This window comes from Nansenia antarctica, assembly GCF_963989245.1.
Source record: "Nansenia antarctica genome assembly, chromosome: 5".
Lineage (NCBI taxonomy): Eukaryota > Metazoa > Chordata > Actinopteri > Argentiniformes > Microstomatidae > Nansenia > Nansenia antarctica.
Window position 1 is genome coordinate 73,270,578 of NC_137690.1, and position 17,500 is coordinate 73,288,077.

A 17,500-nucleotide genomic window follows, 5' to 3' on the forward strand; every position below is an offset into this window, starting at 1 on the left:
GGTCTCGTTTCTTTCGCCCGGCATCATTTGCGCCTGACTCTCAGCAGCACTTGGGACGGCCACATGAACGCGGGGCTCCTCTCATCTGATCAGCATCTTAAACACCTAAAACCTTAAACGGCCCCTTTCACTACCGGGGGGGGGAGCGAACAGCGCCAGCGTTGCTTCAGGTGTTCAAATGAAAACGTAGCCTTGTCACGTCTCCACTGGCCCGTTAAGCTACTCTGATAAATGAGTTATCTGAGATAAATGATAATCTGATTCATTACTTTATAGCCTAGTGCACAATTAGGCTAGAGCAATAGTCAATTGCTTTTAGAGTGAAGGGGCTTTTTTTCTCTCTCTCTCTCTCTCTCTCTCTCTCTCTCTCTCTCTCTCTCTCTCTCTCTCTCTCTCTCGACATTTCTCTCTCGGGCGAGATTAAGTTTCCTCTGGTGTTTATTCACTATAAATCAGCTGTTTCTGGTTGAATCACCGACACTCGCACCGTCTGCTGAGGAGACCCTGACTGACTGATTGCGCCGAAATGGGGGTAAGAGCAAAAATAATCTCTTCTTAATTTCTGCGCGTAATAATGCGCATTTGGAATGGATGGATGTATTTTGGAATGCTTTTGGAACGCACGCTTTTTAAAGGGTTAAAACTATATGGAAGGTTATTAATAGCGTGTCACAATGACATTGACCACTGTGGGGTTTCATTGAATTGTGAAGCTATATGGCAAATTGATGTTACCAGGCAGCACTTGTATGAGCGCTGAATATGTGCGCTATATTTATTTAGATAGATGTTCTACTGTTGATTCAATGCAATATAATTGCGCTCCAGGTAGACTACTTTACACGTCCTCTCCTGTCCCCTCGCCTACATAAACGACAACCATCACACAGACGTTGTAGAATAACGGTGCTTTTTGCGCCTGTTTCCGAATTGCGTCAGGTGTAGCCTAACAGGGGCGACCCTCCAACATCCATGGCTGCGTTCGTAAACTCGCTCTGAGAGCGCCGGAGCGCCACACTGGGTTTAACGTCATAAAGGGAGCAAGTAATTCGATTGGACAAGAGGCATTCAATGAGTGCTGATCCAGAGTTCCAGAGCGAATTTACGAACGCACCCCCCCCCACAGCCCCTGCGTCATAATGCGGTTAGCAGGCAGAGGGGGAATCTGTCGGTCCATCCTCGAGCTCTCCTAGATTTAGATTAAAAAAACAAGCAAAAACATCTGCACCGATTGCGGGAGCGGGACACCGTTTGTTTGGGCGATTAACGAGTCGGCTGAGTCCCCCGGTGGGGCGCGAGGCGCACAGGCGCTGTTCCTCCTCCATCCCCTATCAGACACACCAGGGGGGGGGGTGTGCCTTGATTTAGTCGTGTAGGGTGTTTAATGTTCGATGATTAATCTAGGCTATATATTTGTATATATATATATATATATTTGTAGGTTATATGTATTTACTTGTTTAAATCTTATAGTAATTCTTATAGGCTATTATTTAGTTATTTTGTTAAAGTACTTTGAGCTGCAACGTTTCCAGGAAAGGTGCTACAAATAAAGGTTATTATTATGATGGTTATGATTATTATTAGTAGTAGGCTAGTAGTAGTATTATTGTTATTATTATTATTATTATTAATTAATAATAATAATAGGGCTATTCCGTTACATTTGAACGGCGCCACATTCTTGCGATTTTAAGATGCTGAAGATATCAGGGGGTGTTCAGACTGGTCGCGTTTAAATCTGAACGAATATCCAAATGATCAGATGATCCATAGCCGACATGGTGTTTGTCATGTTGTTGCAGGTGTCTGCCCGCTTGTTTTTATCATCGCAAACATGACCGATGATGTTCTGTTGGACGAGGCGACAGTGACAGACGACAGGGTCCCGCCTAGGTTGGCTCCATGTCGCTCTAGTGATTAATAGCTTAATAGAGAATGTAGGCTATGCCGACCCATTGTTTTCTACCTATCTCTCAGTCACCTTCTTGTGTCAGTGTCACAGAAAACATCCATGATTGATCCCGGGGTAACGGTGCGGAGGGAGGTTTGGTTCGGTCGGGGTACCCGTCGGCACAGACAACTGCGTCAAAATGGATGCCTGGTTCCCTGGACGGGTTTGGATCAGCCGATCAGCCGAATGTCACGATACCAATCGCGCCAGTAGTGTGTCATCGATCGTATAGAGGCTATAATACGAAATATTGCAAATGCGTCCTTCTATTATTCAATCTGGTCCATTTTAGACACTCCATCCATTAGCCTATATGTATATCGATTAGGTGGTGAGGTCCAAACGGACAACAACAACATTGCCCCATATAAATCCCCTACTACACCTAACGCTGCTGATGGAGGATGGAGAGATGTTTAGGATGACGGATAGTGGATCTGGGATGACAGATGAGATCGAATATTTCCAGCCTAACCACAGTCTTAAAAACTGCCAAAATCCACCCAAAATCCACCAGCCCCAACACCTATGGTGTCAGAAAACCGCTAATTCCTATTGGGCAGGTGTGCCCATCATCTTCCTGCCGCTAAACTGTATGTCTGTTGCCAATGACGTTTGTAAAATAAAAATAAAAACCTGCACATTGTATGTAGCTTACTAGGGTGTGTGTTTTTAACTTCACGCATTTTGTAACTTTCAGGCACTGACATTTTGATACCTAAATGCTATTTATCCAGCAACAGTGTGATCAGAAGTGGCCCATTCGGCGGGAACCCCCCCCCCCCCCCATCTGGCAACCCCGTCGCGCTGAAACCGCGCCCGACTATCCCGCGCTACACCACGACAGCCCGAGCGAGTGGAAACTCCCGTTTCAGAGCTGAGATGTTCCCATTACGCCACGGGGGGGGGGGGGGGGGGGTGAGAGGGGGGCGTGGAGAGGCGCGAGAGTCTCAGTGGAGTGGACGTGACACCGAGGCTATCCGAACCGATCAATCTATATGCAGAGAGGCTCGCCTCCCCTGCTCGCGCCCAGGGGAGAGATTAAACGAAGGTCAGCGCGGTGGTGGAGGCCGAGGCGCGGTGTGTGGCTCGTGCAGGAGAGGAGACAAGAGGGAGGGAGGGAGGGAGGGAGGGATGGAGGGAGAAGGGGGTGTGTCTCTGCCAGGGGAGGCTGGTGGAGGTAGAAATCGGAGGACGGGCTCATTGTAATGCACACACACTCAGGAGGTAGAGGAGCCGGCGTCTAATGATCGAGAGGTCGACAGCCCGGCGGTTCGAACCTCGGCTGGCCACGTGTCGAGGTGTCCTTGAGCAAGGCACTGAACCCCCTAATTGCTCCAGGGTCGCCGTCTATGGCTGATCCCCCTTGCCTAGAGCATAAAATACCACATTCCAATAACTGACTGACGAGTTGATATGCATGGCAATAACAACTATTATGCCATTGTTCCATTCCATGCATTACATCACCGTTCCTCTATCTCTCTCTCTCTCTCTCTCTCTCTCTCTCTCTCTCTCTAGAGAGAGAGAGAGAGAGAGAGTTAGCTCCCATTTCTTCTATGGCCTCTGATGCCCTGTGTGTGTGTGTGTGTGTGTGTGTGTGTGTGTGTGTGTGTGAGAGAGAGAGAGAGACACATACCTAGGTAGGATGAGAGAGAGAGAGGGCAAGAGAGAGCGAGGGAGAGAGAGAGAGAGAGAGTGTGGAGGGGAGATACACATGGATTTTTGCACATGATTGACGCATGTCTCTGTATTGTTACTATGGCGATATCAGACTTATCTGAAACAATCTGAAGCATGAAGGATTTAATTGAATCACGTTTAATAAGCCACGCAACCTTCAATGTGATTAGTAACAAATAGATATGTAAGTGTCAAATAGATATGTCTGTATGACAGCCACAGTGGAGGCTGGTGGAGGTAGAAATCGGAGGACAGGCTCATTGTGATGCATGGAACGGAATGCGGAACGCTATCCGACACTTGTGTTTGACACCATTCCGCGTTCCGTTCCACGCATCACAATGAACCCATTCTGAGGAGCCCAAGCATTCCGAGCATCACAATTAAGTCCTCCGATTTCTACCTCCGCCGGCCTTCCTCAGGATTTAATTGCTTTGTAATCAGTGAAGATCAGTGGTAGAGGCTGGTGGACGTAGACATGGGAGGACAGGGGAGGCTGGTGGAGGTAGACATGGGAGGACAGGGGAGGCTGGTGGAGGTAGACATGGGAGGACAGGGGGAGGCTGGTGGAGGTAGACATGGGAGGACAGGGGAGGCTGGTGGAGGTAGACATGGGATTAATTATAATTAATTAATTAATTTAATAATAATTTTGCCATTTAGCAGACGCTTTTATCCAAAGCGACTTACAATTACGAATTACAGGGACATTCCCCCTGGAGTAACTGAGGGCTAAGTGCCTTACCCAAGGGCACACTAGTAGTGGTGTGGCTTCAGGCGGGATTTGAACTCACAACCTTCCGAACACAAGTCCAACTCACTATCCACTAGACCACCACTACCCCAGGGGGATGACAGGGGGAGGATGGTGGAGGTAGACCTGGGAGGACAGGGGAGGATGGTGGAGGTAGAAATCAGAGGACAGGGGGAGGATGATGGAGGTAGAAATCAGAGGACTGGGGAGGCTGGTGGAGGTAAACAGGGGAGGCTGGTGGAGGTAGACATGGGAGGACAGGGGGAGGCTGGTGGAGGTAGACATGGGAGGACAGGGGAGGCTGGTGGAGGTAGAGGGAGGGACAGGTTTCTAAGGGGAGGGTGTCTGGGGTGTGTCCGTGTGTCTGTGTGTGTGTGTGTGTGTGTGTGTGTGTGTGTGTGAGAGAGTGAGAGAGACATACCTAGGTAGGATGAGAGAGAGAGAGTGAGGGAGAGAGAGAGGGAGAGAGAGAGAGAGTGTGGAGGGGAGATACACATGGATTTTTGCACATAATTGATGCATGTCTCTGTACTGTTACTATGGCGATATCAGACTTATCTGAAAAAAGGATTTAATTGAATCACGTTTAATAAGCCACGCGACCTTCAATGTGATTATTATCTAAAATAATCGTAAATAATCGTAAATAAATGTAAATAGACATGTCTATATGACAGCCTCAGTGGAGGCTGGTGGAGGTAGACATGGGAGGACAGGGGAGGCTGGGGGAGGTAGACATGGGAGGACAGGGGAGGCTGGGGGAGGTAGAGGGAGGGACAGGTCTCTAAGGGGAGGGTGTCTGGGGTGTGTGTGTGTGTGTGTGTGTGTGTGTGTGTGTGTGTCTCTAGTCTAGGGAGCAGCTTCAGTGACTCAACCCTGGCCTGGAGAGGGTCGTTAGAGGGCTGTTATGTAACACACCCCTGTCGATATCTCATCTGCACTTATGGGACTTCCTGCTGCTCGCCTGTCTAGCTCCATCTGTGTGTGTGTGTGTGTGCGTGTGTGTGTGTGTGTGTGTGTGTGTCTGTGTGTGTGTGTGTCTGTGTGTGTGTGTGTGTGTGTGTGTGTGTGTGTGTTTGGGTGGGTGGGTGGATGTGTGTGTCTGTGTGTGTGTGTGTGTGTGTGTGTGTATGTGTGTGTGTGATCCATACGTGTGTGTGTGTGTGTGTGTGTGTGTGTGTGATCCATACAGCAGAGTTCAGGGTCACCCACCAACGTTCATTTCCTAGTATGGCTCTATTATGACATCACCTGGTATGGGTCTACTATGACATCACTTCCTTTCAGGAGCCTGGAGAGCGATCACGTGACCAGACGGCTGTCTCCCATTGGCTGAAATAGAGAACAGCTCTGTTCATTGATAAACACACAGGGACAATGACGTGTTTCTTAAAAGCCTATTGATGTGTTGCTGCATTACCACAGGGACAGCATCACCCGTTGAAAAAATTGAAGACCCCTTGTGTTAAAAAATCGTCACTGAAGGTCATCTTCTGAATAGAACCATCACAGATATTGTGATGATATCATGTATTTTTATTGTGTCTTTATGTTCACAGTTTTCAGGACGACAGACGGAAATTAGCTTCTTCCTAAATCTGATACACCCATCTTCTTGTTTCCTGTCAGGCAATTAACACTAGAACAGCCGCGCCTATTTCACCTACTAAAAGAACTCTTTTACAATGCTAAGCTGCTGTTTATACACGACCACTAGTTGGCCGCTTGTAAATTAGCCTGCCTCCTGGGGACTAGCGGGTTTTAGACAGCAGGGGAGGCTGGAGGAGGTAAAAATCAGAGGACGGGCTCATTGTAATGCATGGAACGGAATCAACACACGTGTGTGTGAGGTGTGTGTGTGTGTGAGGTGTGTGTGTGTGTGTGTGAGGTGTGTGTGTGTGAGGTGTGTGTGTGTGAGGTGTGTGTGTGTGTGTGTTTGAGGTGTGTGAGGTCTCTTCAGGGGTCAGATATCTGGGTGACTGCCAGAGGGTTTTTAATATGAGCAGTTTTATGAGTCATTATGAAGTGTGAGAGGGAAATTGTTATTCAAGCAACGTGTGTGTGTAGCAAACAGTGAAACAGTGACCACACACACACACACCTCACACACACACACACACACACACTCCTCACACACACACACACACACACCTCACACACACACACACACACACTCCTCACACACACACAGACACACACACGCCTCACACACACACACACACACACCTCACACACACACACACTCCTCACACACACACACACAGACACACACACGCCTCACACACACACACACACACACCTCACACACACACACACACACACACCTCACACACACACAGACACACACACACACACACACATCCAAACTGAACACACACAACAGCGTCACACACTGACAGTCACAAAGTCACAATGACCATCACAGTCATGACATCACAGTCATGACATCACAGTCATGACATCACAACCGTGTCACAACCACGGGCCGACAACCACCGCTCAGACGAAAGGAGGGAATAGACGCGTGGGTTAGAGGGAGGGAGGGAGGGATGTAAACAAAGGGATAGGAGGGGGATGGGGGGATGGAGGGTGGGAGGGAGGGAGGGGGGGGGAGTCTGGGTCAGTCCGCATCGCTGTTTTCTAGGTCAATCGGCTGAGCTGTTTGATGAATCACTTGAATGGTAAATGGACTGACTTATACAGCGCCTTTATCCAAAGTGCTTTACAACGGCCTCTCATTCACCCGTTCACACACACATTCACACACCAATGGCGGCCAAGCTACCATGCAAGGCTTGCTGCGCCCCGGGCCGATGTAAAAGTTGGATGGGGGGCGCATTATAAATAAAATTAACATTAACATTAACAAGGCGCCGGCCCGCTCACTGGGAGCAATAGGCTAGGTGCACGATCTCCACTACTTCCTGAAAGGCACCTTGCATGAACATATCCTGTCTCACTCTATTGGTTTAATTGATTAATCAGCTGTGCACTGTGTGTTCCAACAGTTTACCGCACAGCTGATTAATCAATTAAACCAATAGAGTGAGACAGGATATGTTCATGCAAGGTGCCTTTCAGGAAGTAGTGGAGATCGTGCACCTAGCCTATTTGGAGTTCAGTGTCTTAAAGAAGAAAGAAGCACATCACTTCTTTGTGTGAAGTGCGATCCACCATGATGCGCTAGCCATAGCATGTAGCATGTAGCAGGTAGTGAGTCCGTGATAGGAGGGTTGAAATGACATCTAACTGGTCACCTACTACCTGGCTTCTAACATGAGAATAATAAAACACTGAATAAATACCTAATACATGGATAGTAATACCCCAAAATTGCCCAATTAGATACTTGGTACACACGTATCAGGTACAAAGGAGTGCCTTCTAAGTGTTCCCTATACTGAACAGTTACAGGCTTTGTAATGCAGACCTGTAGGTGGTCTGTTGTTCTATATGCTGTTACTGGGGGGTGGGCTGTGTGTTCTGCTGCACACACACACACACACACACACACACACACACACACCCTCACACACACACACCCCCCCCCCCCCCCACACACACACACACACACACACACATAGCCTCACACACACACACACACACACACACACCCTCACATACACACACACACACACAGCTGTGGTGTTGAACATCTGGACCCCTCCAGCCCTCTCTGCCTGTGTGCGGGTCCTTCACGTCAACGGGTGGCCTTGCGCGTGCCTGAGCTAAACAGCCTCCTGGCCATCAGCATCAGATGTCAATCGATGTTCGCACGTGTGCTGGCACGTGTGTGTGTGTGTGTGTGTGTGTGTGTGTGTGTGTGTGGAGTGGGGGCGGGGGAGGGAACAACCAACAGCCCAACCCTCCAGTCACCAGTTCACATGCAGCTCCCTCCTGAGGCGGGGATCGAACCAGCGACCTTCCGATTGCTAGCCGCCTTCGCTAACCTCTAGGCTACCTGCTGCCCCAAGATGTGTATGAATGAGTGAACAGGTGATAGAGTGATAGAGTGAACAGGTGATAGAGTGATCAGGTGATAGAGTGAACAGGTGATAGAGTGAACAGGTGATAGAGTGAACAGGTGATAGAGTGAACAGGTGATAGAGTGAACAGGTGATAGAGTGAACAGGTGATAGAGTGATAGAGTGAACAGGTGATAGAGTGAACAGGTGATAGAGTGAACAGGTGATAGAGTGAACAGGTGATAGAGTGAACAGGTGATAGAGTGATAGAGTGAACAGGTGATAGAGTGAACAGGTGATAGAGTGATAGAGTGAACAGGTGATAGAGTGATAGAGTGAACAGGTGATAGAGTGAACAGGTGATAGAGTGAACAGGTGATAGAGTGAACAGGTGATAGAGTGATAGAGTGATAGAGTGATAGAGTGAACAGGTGATAGAGTGATAGAGTGATAGAGTGAACAGGTGATAGAGTGATAGAGTGAACAGGTGATAGAGTGATAGAGTGATAGAGTGATAGAGTGAACAGGTGATAGAGTGATAGAGTGAACAGGTGATAGAGTGATAGAGTGATAGAGTGAACAGGTGATAGAGTGATAGAGTGATAGAGTGATAGAGTGATAGAGTGAGGGAGAGAGAGAGTGAGGTAGAGGGGCAGGTAGGGAGGGAGTGAGAGTGGAAGAAAGAGAAAGAGAGTGAGGGAGGGAGAGAGGGAGAGAGAGAGAGAGTGAGGGAGAGAGAGAGAGGGAGGGATGGAGGGAGGGAGGGATGGAGAGAGAAAAAGAGAGAGAGTGAGGGGTGGAGAGAGAGAGAGGGAGAGAGAGAGAGAGAGAGAGAGAGAGAGAGAGAGAGAGTGACGGATGGAGAGAGAGAGGGAGGGATGGAGAGAGGGAGGGAGGGATGGAAAGAGAGAGAGAGAGTGAGGGATGGAGAGAGAGAGAGGGAGAGAGAGAGAGGGAGAGAGAGTGAGGGATGGAGAGAGAGAGAGGGAGAGAGAGGGAGAGAGAGAGAGTGAGAGTGAGGGATGGAGAGAGAGGGATGGAGAGAGAGAGAGAGGGATTACCATTGTTCAGTAGGGTAATCCTAGGCTGTGTAGTAAACACAACGGCCCCCCGCTGTCCCCCCCCCCCACCTACGGAGCCATGACAGATGGCATCACTCACACACACACACACACACACACACACACACACACACACACACTGAAGGTTGAACAGACATTGTATTAAATCACACTATTACACTATTCACTACTACTGTATTCATAATGTCACATGACTATACTATGACATCATCTCTCTCACACACACACACACACACACACACACACACAGAGTCACCCTCCTGAATCACATCACAGGGAGCAGGGAGTTTGGGAGACAACAGGATGCTGGTGGGAGAGTCAGTCATCTTAACAACAAACAAACAAGATGGCCGTCATCAGTGACTAAAATAGACAAAAATAGACTAATCCAGATTAACCCGCCCCCTGTCTCTCTCTCTCTCTCTTTCTCTCTCTCTCTCTCTCTCTAATTCATTAGAGAGCTGTTGAATCAATTGTCAATCTATTCAATTGTCGCTTTATTTTGTTGTTGTTGTTTGTGGTCTGAGCTGCTGTAACGCCTGAATTCCTCCTCAGGGATCAATAAAGTACCTGTCTATCTCTGTCTTTGAAGCTGTTTGATTACAATGCATTACAATGAGCCCATCCTCCGATTTCTACCTCCACCAGCCTCCCTGGTGTGCGGAGCATTGAGGGTGATACAGTCCGTCTGTGTGGTGTGGATGCATGTTGTGGTCTGTGGGCCTTGTCACACAGACACACACACTGTCAGTTAGAACCTGTCAGTTTTAGAAGCTGTCAGTTAGACCCTCTCTGTGTCAGTTAGAGCCTCTCTGTGTCAGTTAGTGTCAGTTAGACCCTCTCTGTGTCAGTTAGTGTCAGTTAGACCCTCTCTGTGTCAGTTAGTGTCAGTTAGAACCTCTCTGTGTCAGTTAGTGTCAGTTAAAACCTCTCTGTCAGTTGTAGAAGCTGTCAGTTATAGAACCTCTCTGTCAGTTATAGAACCTCTCTGTCAGTTGTAGAAGCTGTCAGTTATAGAACCTCTCTGTCAGTTATAGAACCTCTCTGAGTTTTTTTTTTTTTTTTTAAGTTATTTTTTCTGAGTGGGGCAGTCCCACTCATATTTTTCATTTTTATTGACAGTACAGTATAGATTATGACAGGAAGGATGGGTGAGAGAGAGAGGAGGGATGACATGCAGGATATGTCCCCGGCCGGAATCGAACCGGGGACCCTGCGGTTACATGGGGAGAGAGGGATGGAGGTGGGGAGAGAAGGAGGGAGGAGGTGGGGATGCTGTATTGTCCATCGCCCCCCTCCCGTGTTTGACCAATTGAAAGCAGCTATTCTGCTCGGGATGAAAGGTGTTTTGGAGCAGTGTTGTTGCCTTGCCAACGGGACCGTGTGGACCTGGGTCCTGAACGTTGGTGTTCAAAGGAGCTGTGAAGTGGACTGTGAAGGTGCTTGATTTGAAACATGTTGATACCAGGTGAGGCTGGTGGAGGTAGAAATCGGAGGACGGGCTCACGTGCGTTTGATGCCATTCCAATGGTGGACATCTCATATATATTCACTTTTATATTCATTTATTTATACTCACTGTAATACCTATCCCATAATACCCTGCACTGCCTACACTATCATGTCTTTTCCACTATCTGGTTAGAAGACAAAATACATTTTAGAATCAGAATATTTTTTATTGTCTCGTATATTTTGCACTTGGTGAGGTTGGTGCCTAGGGCATAAAAAAATAACAATACATAAGCATTGCACACAGTGCATTGTACTGTGTGTGTGTGTGTGTGTGTGTGTGTGTGTGTGTGTGTGTGTGTGTGTGTGTGAGGTGTGTGATGTCGCTTCAGGGGGTCAGATGACTGGATGCCTGCCAGGAGGTTTTTAATATGAGCAGTTTTATGAGTGTGTGACAGGGGTGTGTGTGTGTGTGTGTGTGTGTGTGTGTGTGTGTGTGTGTGTGTGTGGTGTGTGTGGGGGGGTAGTGGAAGTCCCAGAGTCAGTGAGAGGCAGGAGGGGCTTGTTTGGGAGGCCGACTTTTACTCTGTGCAATGACAATAACGCTGAAGCTAATCTGATCTAACGTAATCTAATCCCGTCTAATCTCATCGCCGTGCTGTTATCCACTTACGCAGAGTTGTGAGGTAGAGTGTTGGTGGTAAGTGAAAGCTTAGCCTTTACAGCAGCAGTGTTTGGCAGGGTTTCAGACAGCGCCAGCCACTGGCGGACTCAGGGGGGGGGGGGGGGGCAGGGGGGGCAACCGCCCCTCCTGGTGCCCCCACGGTTGAAAAACGACTCTCTTAAGTGTCCTTTTGAGGGGCAAAAATGTCCTTTTGAGTGGCGAAAAATGAGAGGACGTGCCCTATTGGTGCCCCTCCAATGGTCTAAACTTGACCATGTGCCCCCACAGTTGAAAAACGTCGCACTAAAGTGCCCTTTTGAGTGGCGAAATTAGAGGATGTGCCCTATTGGCTGCCCTTCCAATGGTCTAAACTTGACCATGTGCACTGATGGGGTCCCATGTTGTGCAGTAGGTGCCCTTTTTTTCTTTTCGCCCCCCCCTGCCCTTCAAACAGCCTGAGTCCGCCACTGCGGACAGCGTCAGCTGACCTGGTGTCCTGCCTCACTCAGAACCCAGAACGTTCTGGAGCAGCATGGAGGCTGTCAGATCCGACGTCCACCTGCCCTGTTCTGACCCAGACCCCCCAGGTGGTCCTCTAACCCCCCCCCCCCCCCGTTCTTTTTTTTTTAAGTTCTTTTTTCGGAGTGGAGCAGTCCCACTCATATATTTTTTTATTAGGATAGAGACAGTAGAGACTGACAGGAAGGATGGGTGAGAGAGAGAGAGAGAGAGGAGGATAGAGACAGTAGAGATTTGACAGGAAGGATGGGTGAGAGAGAGAGAGAGAGAGAGGAGGATAGAGACAGTAGAGATTTGACAGGAAGGATGCGTGAGAGAGAGAGAGAGAGAGGAGGATAGAGACAGTAGAGACTGACAGGAAGGATGGGTGAGAGAGAGAGAGAGAGAGAGGAGGATAGAGACAGTAGAGACTGACAGGAAGGATGGGTGAGAGAGAGAGAGAGGAGGATAGAGACAGTAGAGATTTGACAGGAAGGATGGGTGAGAGAGAGAGAGAGAGAGAGGAGGATAGAGACAGTAGAGATTTGACAGGAAGGATGCGTGAGAGAGAGAGAGAGAGAGAGAGAGAGAGAGAGAGGAGGATAGAGACAGTAGAGACTGACAGGAAGGATGGGTGAGAGAGAGAGAGAGAGGAGGATAGAGACAGTAGAGATTTGACAGGAAGGATGCGTGAGAGAGAGAGAGAGAGAGGAGGATAGAGACAGTAGAGACTGACAGGAAGGATGGGTGAGAGAGAGAGAGAGGGGAGGATAGAGACAGTAGAGACTGACAGGAAGGATGGGTGTGTGTGAGAGAGAGAGAGAAGGGATGACATGCAGGATATGTCCGCGGCCGGAATTGAACCAGGAACCCTGCGGTTACATGGTCGATGCTTAGTGTGTTACGCCACCGAGCGCCCCAACCCCCCCTGTCCTGACCCAGACCCCCCAGGGCCAGTAGCTGACTGTGTTGTTGTGTCTCTCTGCAGTACGTAGGTAGCTGACTGTGTGTGTGTGTGTGTGTGTGTGTGTTACAGTACGGGCGGTCGGACAGCTACCGCGTGGCCACCACGCAGGACCACCATGAGAAGGAGTCGCCCAAGAAGGCCAAGCTGGACGACCTGAAGAAGGAGGTTCCCCTGGTGGGTAGCCTGTAGAACCCTGGAACAGAACCCTGCAATAGAACCCTGCAATAGAACCCTAGAACATCCCAGAGAATAGAAGCCAGATCATGTCATTGCTCCATATCCACAGTACCTGTACACTCATATCAGTTAAACCAGATTCATTCAATGTTTCTTTATCTTTTCCCTCTCAGACGGAACACAAGATGTCCATCGAGGAGGTCTGTCAGAAGTTCAACACTGACATCGTCCAGGTGAGAGAGCTTTCCCACACCGCTGACTAAAGCATGTCCCGATTTTTTTTGCATTTAGCAGACGCCTTATACACATACACATCCCTGCTGTCCTCCCTGTATCTGCTGCTGGTGGTTCCCATGGTTCAGTGTTGCATGTCTGATCACCACCACCAGCGGGACAGAAACAATATGATTAATTCATCATCATTAATAACGAATTATGAATAATACATTTCCTGTATGCAAATGAGGCCTTTATGCATGTTAGGCGATGTTCATATTAGACCAGAGGGGACTAGAGGAGACTCGCGTTGTTTTGTTTGAATCCCAGACTGCCCCTTTAATACACCAAGTCAACCACAGTAACAGAACACGAGGAGTGTAGCTGAACACAGTTATTCATTCAATCTAAAAAAACAACAACGACCTATTCGTCAGGGGAGGCTGGTGGAGGTAGAAATCGGAGGACGGGCTCATTGTATCTCAGTGTATCTGATATCATTCCTCATTACGTCCCATGCATTACAATGAGCCCATCCTCCGATGTCTACCTCCACCAGCCTCCCCCTGGTCTACATAATGAATATAGAGTCTTAGTAACAGCTCTGCCCCCCCCTCCTCCCCTCCCCTCCCTCCTACATCCTCTCCCTCGCCTCCCTCCCCTCCCCTCCCCTCCCCCCTCCCCTCCTCCCCCCCCTCCTCCCTACTCCCCTCCCCCTCCCCTCTCCTCCCTCCCCTCACCCCCCCTCCCTCCCTCCCTCCCCTCCCTCCTACATCCCCTCCCCTACCTCCCCTCCCCTCTCCCCGCCCCCCGCCGACTCTCCTCCCCCCTCCCCTCCCCTCCCCCCTCCCCTCCCCTCCCTCCCCCCCAGGGTCTGACCAACGCCAAGGCTGCAGAGTTCCTGGCTCGTGACGGGCCCAACGCCCTGACCCCGCCTCCCACCACCCCGGAGTGGGTTAAGTTCTGCCGCCAGCTGTTCGGCGGGTTCTCCATCCTGCTGTGGACCGGCGCCATCCTCTGTTTCCTGGCCTACGCCATCCAGGCCGCCACCGAGGACGAGCCCGCCGGGGACAACGTGAGTCAGAGGCCCCTGGAGGAGCCAAAATGGCTGCCGAAACCTAGAGGAGCCAAAATGGCTGCCACCCTGAGGAGCCAAAATGGCTGCCAGGGAATTGAGGGATGGGATAGTAAGGATGGCTCCAACATGGCTGCTACCCTCGGCAGACATAGAAGGGTTGGAAGGTGTGTGAGAGGGGCTCTAAAATGGCTGCCACCCTGCAGAGTTTTTGTTCGTGAGGCAGTGACATTTGAAAAGGCTCTTGGTGGGTGTAGTGAACCGTGTGGAGGAGGGGAAAACACTGTCGCTCACAAGGAAGCGACAGAATGTATGTTTTGGATATAATATTCTCCTCACACCAAGAGTGTTTAATGTCTAGCAAACGTTGCCCTAGCCACCCCACTATTCTGGGTTTCTGTATTTGTAGAAACACTGTTTCATCCACTGAAATGTCATGAATGACACCATCTCTCTCTCTCTGCCTCCCTCCCTCTCCCCTTCCCTCCCTCCCTCCCCCTCTCCCTCCCTCCTCAGCTGTACCTGGGTATCGTGCTGTCTGCCGTGGTCATCATCACCGGCTGCTTCTCCTACTTCCAGGAGGCCAAGAGCTCCAAGATCATGGAGTCCTTCAAGAACATGGTGCCCCAGGTAAGAACATGGTGCCCCAGGTAAGCGTCAGGGCCGGAAGCTGACACAAGTAGTCTATGTGGTTGCTTAGGGCCACAACCGCTAGAAGGGGGCCACACTTTTGGCATCGAATTTAGTGCAAGCTCCACCCGTCAATCAAAAGATCTTCTACACCCGGTCAATTCAGAACTCCGCTACCAGGCACAAAAAAAGGGCCACAAAAGTCCTAGGGCTGGGGGGAAAAACTCTTGGCCCCTTTATCCTGACACGCACAAAGTGCCCTCCAGGGTACCGTGCCAATCACAAAGTGCCCTCCAGGGTACCGTGCCAATCACAGTGTGAACAATGTTTCCATTCAAATCTTCATCTCTGGATCGAAACGCTGTTTGTCTCTCCTCTCTGTTTGGAGTCGAAAACGTCAAAGGTTCGTGGTTGACCCCTGACCTCTGACCTGTCTCTGTTTCCGTGGCAGCAAGCCCTGGTGACCTGACCTTTGACCTGTCTCTGTTTCCGTGGCAGCAAGCCCTGGTGACCTGACCTTTGACCTGTCTCTGTTTCCGTGGCAGCAAGCCCTGGTGACCTGACCTTTGACCTGTCTCTGTTTCTGTGGCAGCAAGCCCTGGTGACCTGACCTTTGACCTCTGACCTCTGACCTGTCTCTGTTTCCATGGCAGCAAGCCCTGGTGACCTGACCCCTGACCTTTGACCTGTCTGTGTTTCCATGGCAGCAAGCCCTGGTGACCTGACCTCTGACCTCTGACCTTGGACCTGTCTGTGTTTCCATGGCAGCAAGCCCTGGTGACCTGACCTCTGACCCCTGACCTTTGACCTGTCTGTGTTTCCATGGCAGCAAGCCCTGGTGACCTGACCTCTGACCTCTGACCTTAGACCTGTCTGTGTTTCCATGGCAGCAAGCCCTGGTGATCCGCGAGGGGGAGAAGATGCAGATCAACGCGGAGGAGGTGGTGGGGGGAGACCTGGTGGAGGTGAAGGGAGGAGACAGGATCCCTGCTGACCTCAGGGTCATCTCCTCACACGGCTGCAAGGTACACACACACACACACACACATGCATATACACACACACACACACACACATACGCACGCATGCAAGGTACACACACACACACACACACACTATTATTATTATTATTGATATTGTTATTGTTTTTATTATTGTTATTATTATTATTGTTATTATTATTATTATTATTGTTGTTGTTGTTGTTGTTGTTGTTATTAGGGTTTAATGTGTGTGTCGTGTCTCAGGTAGACAACTCGTCCCTGACTGGCGAATCAGAACCTCAGACCAGGTCACCTGACTGTACCCATGACAACCCCCTGGAGACCCGCAACATCGCCTTCTTCTCTACCAACTGTGTGGAAGGTACGCTGCTCTTCATCACCATCATCACCATCATCCTCATCAGCTTCTTCCCCCTACTCCTCCTCTTCATCATCATCACCATCATCCTCCTCCTCCTCCTCATCATCATCATCATCTTCTATTTCCTTTTCCCCTTCCTCTTCCTCTTAATAATCATCATCATCATCAGCAGCAGCAGCAGCACATCGCCCCATTTAATTTCTCCCATTTCTCGACTTTCCATCCTCCATTGGTTCTCCCTCTGCTCTTCCCTCCCTCACTCCCTCTTTCACTCCCTCCCTCCCTCCCTCCCTCCCCTCCCCACCTCCCCCTCTCCCTCAAGGGTAGAGTGGCTGCCATGGAAACAAATCACTCTCCATTTCAGCAGCCACTCAACCCAACACCCACACACACTCTGCCTCTCTCTCCATCCGTTCTCCCTCTCTCTCTATCCCCCTCTCTCTCTCTCTCTCTCTCTCTCTCTCTCTCTCTCTCTCTCTCTCTCTCTCTCTCTCTCTCTTTCTCTACCTCTTCATCTCTCTCTCTCTCTTTCTCTACCTCTTCATCTCTCTCTCTCTCTCTCTCTCTCTCTCTCTCTCTCTCTCTCTCTTTCTCTACCTCTTCATCTCTCTCTCTCTCTTTCTCTACCTCTTCATCTCTCTCTCTCTCCCTCTCTCTATCCCTCTCTCTCTCTCTCCCTCTCTCTCTCTCTACCTGACTCATCCCGAGTCAACATCAGTGTTGTAGTATCCTCCCCCTTCACGGTCCTTGTTAATGTAGTACAACACCAGGGGAGGCTAGAGGAGGTAGAAATCAGAGGCCTCTCACAGCAGCAACAGCTCTGCTGTCTCCAGCCTCCACCTCTACTGACAGAGAATGGTGTATGTCGCCCCCGTGTGGTGGAAATGGTGCATTACACTGCCACTCATTGGAATAGCATTCAGAGACAACAACATCCTTCTAAAGCCTCACATAAAGGTCAAATGCACTCTGAATGTCTTCCTCTTGTGTGGCAGAAATATTTGACGTATAATTACAC

At 49.7% G+C, this 17,500-nt stretch overlaps 1 protein-coding gene across 1 annotated transcript in view; it reads left to right on the forward strand.

The window, feature by feature from the left end:
- Positions 1-1,837: 1,837 nt before the first annotated feature.
- LOC308158363 (sodium/potassium-transporting ATPase subunit alpha-3-like) overlaps positions 1,838-17,500 on the forward strand; it is a gene marked incomplete at both ends in the record, with an annotated part of 21,564 nt that continues 5,901 nt past the window's right edge. The window contains 7 exons of the mRNA XM_080531952.1: positions 1,838-1,870; positions 13,089-13,193; positions 13,370-13,429; positions 14,284-14,487; positions 15,004-15,117; positions 16,008-16,142; positions 16,365-16,482. Of these exons, the coding sequence (XP_080388078.1) occupies positions 1,838-1,870; positions 13,089-13,193; positions 13,370-13,429; positions 14,284-14,487; positions 15,004-15,117; positions 16,008-16,142; positions 16,365-16,482 (769 nt within the window). The remainder of the gene's footprint in view (positions 1,871-13,088; positions 13,194-13,369; positions 13,430-14,283; positions 14,488-15,003; positions 15,118-16,007; positions 16,143-16,364; positions 16,483-17,500) is intronic.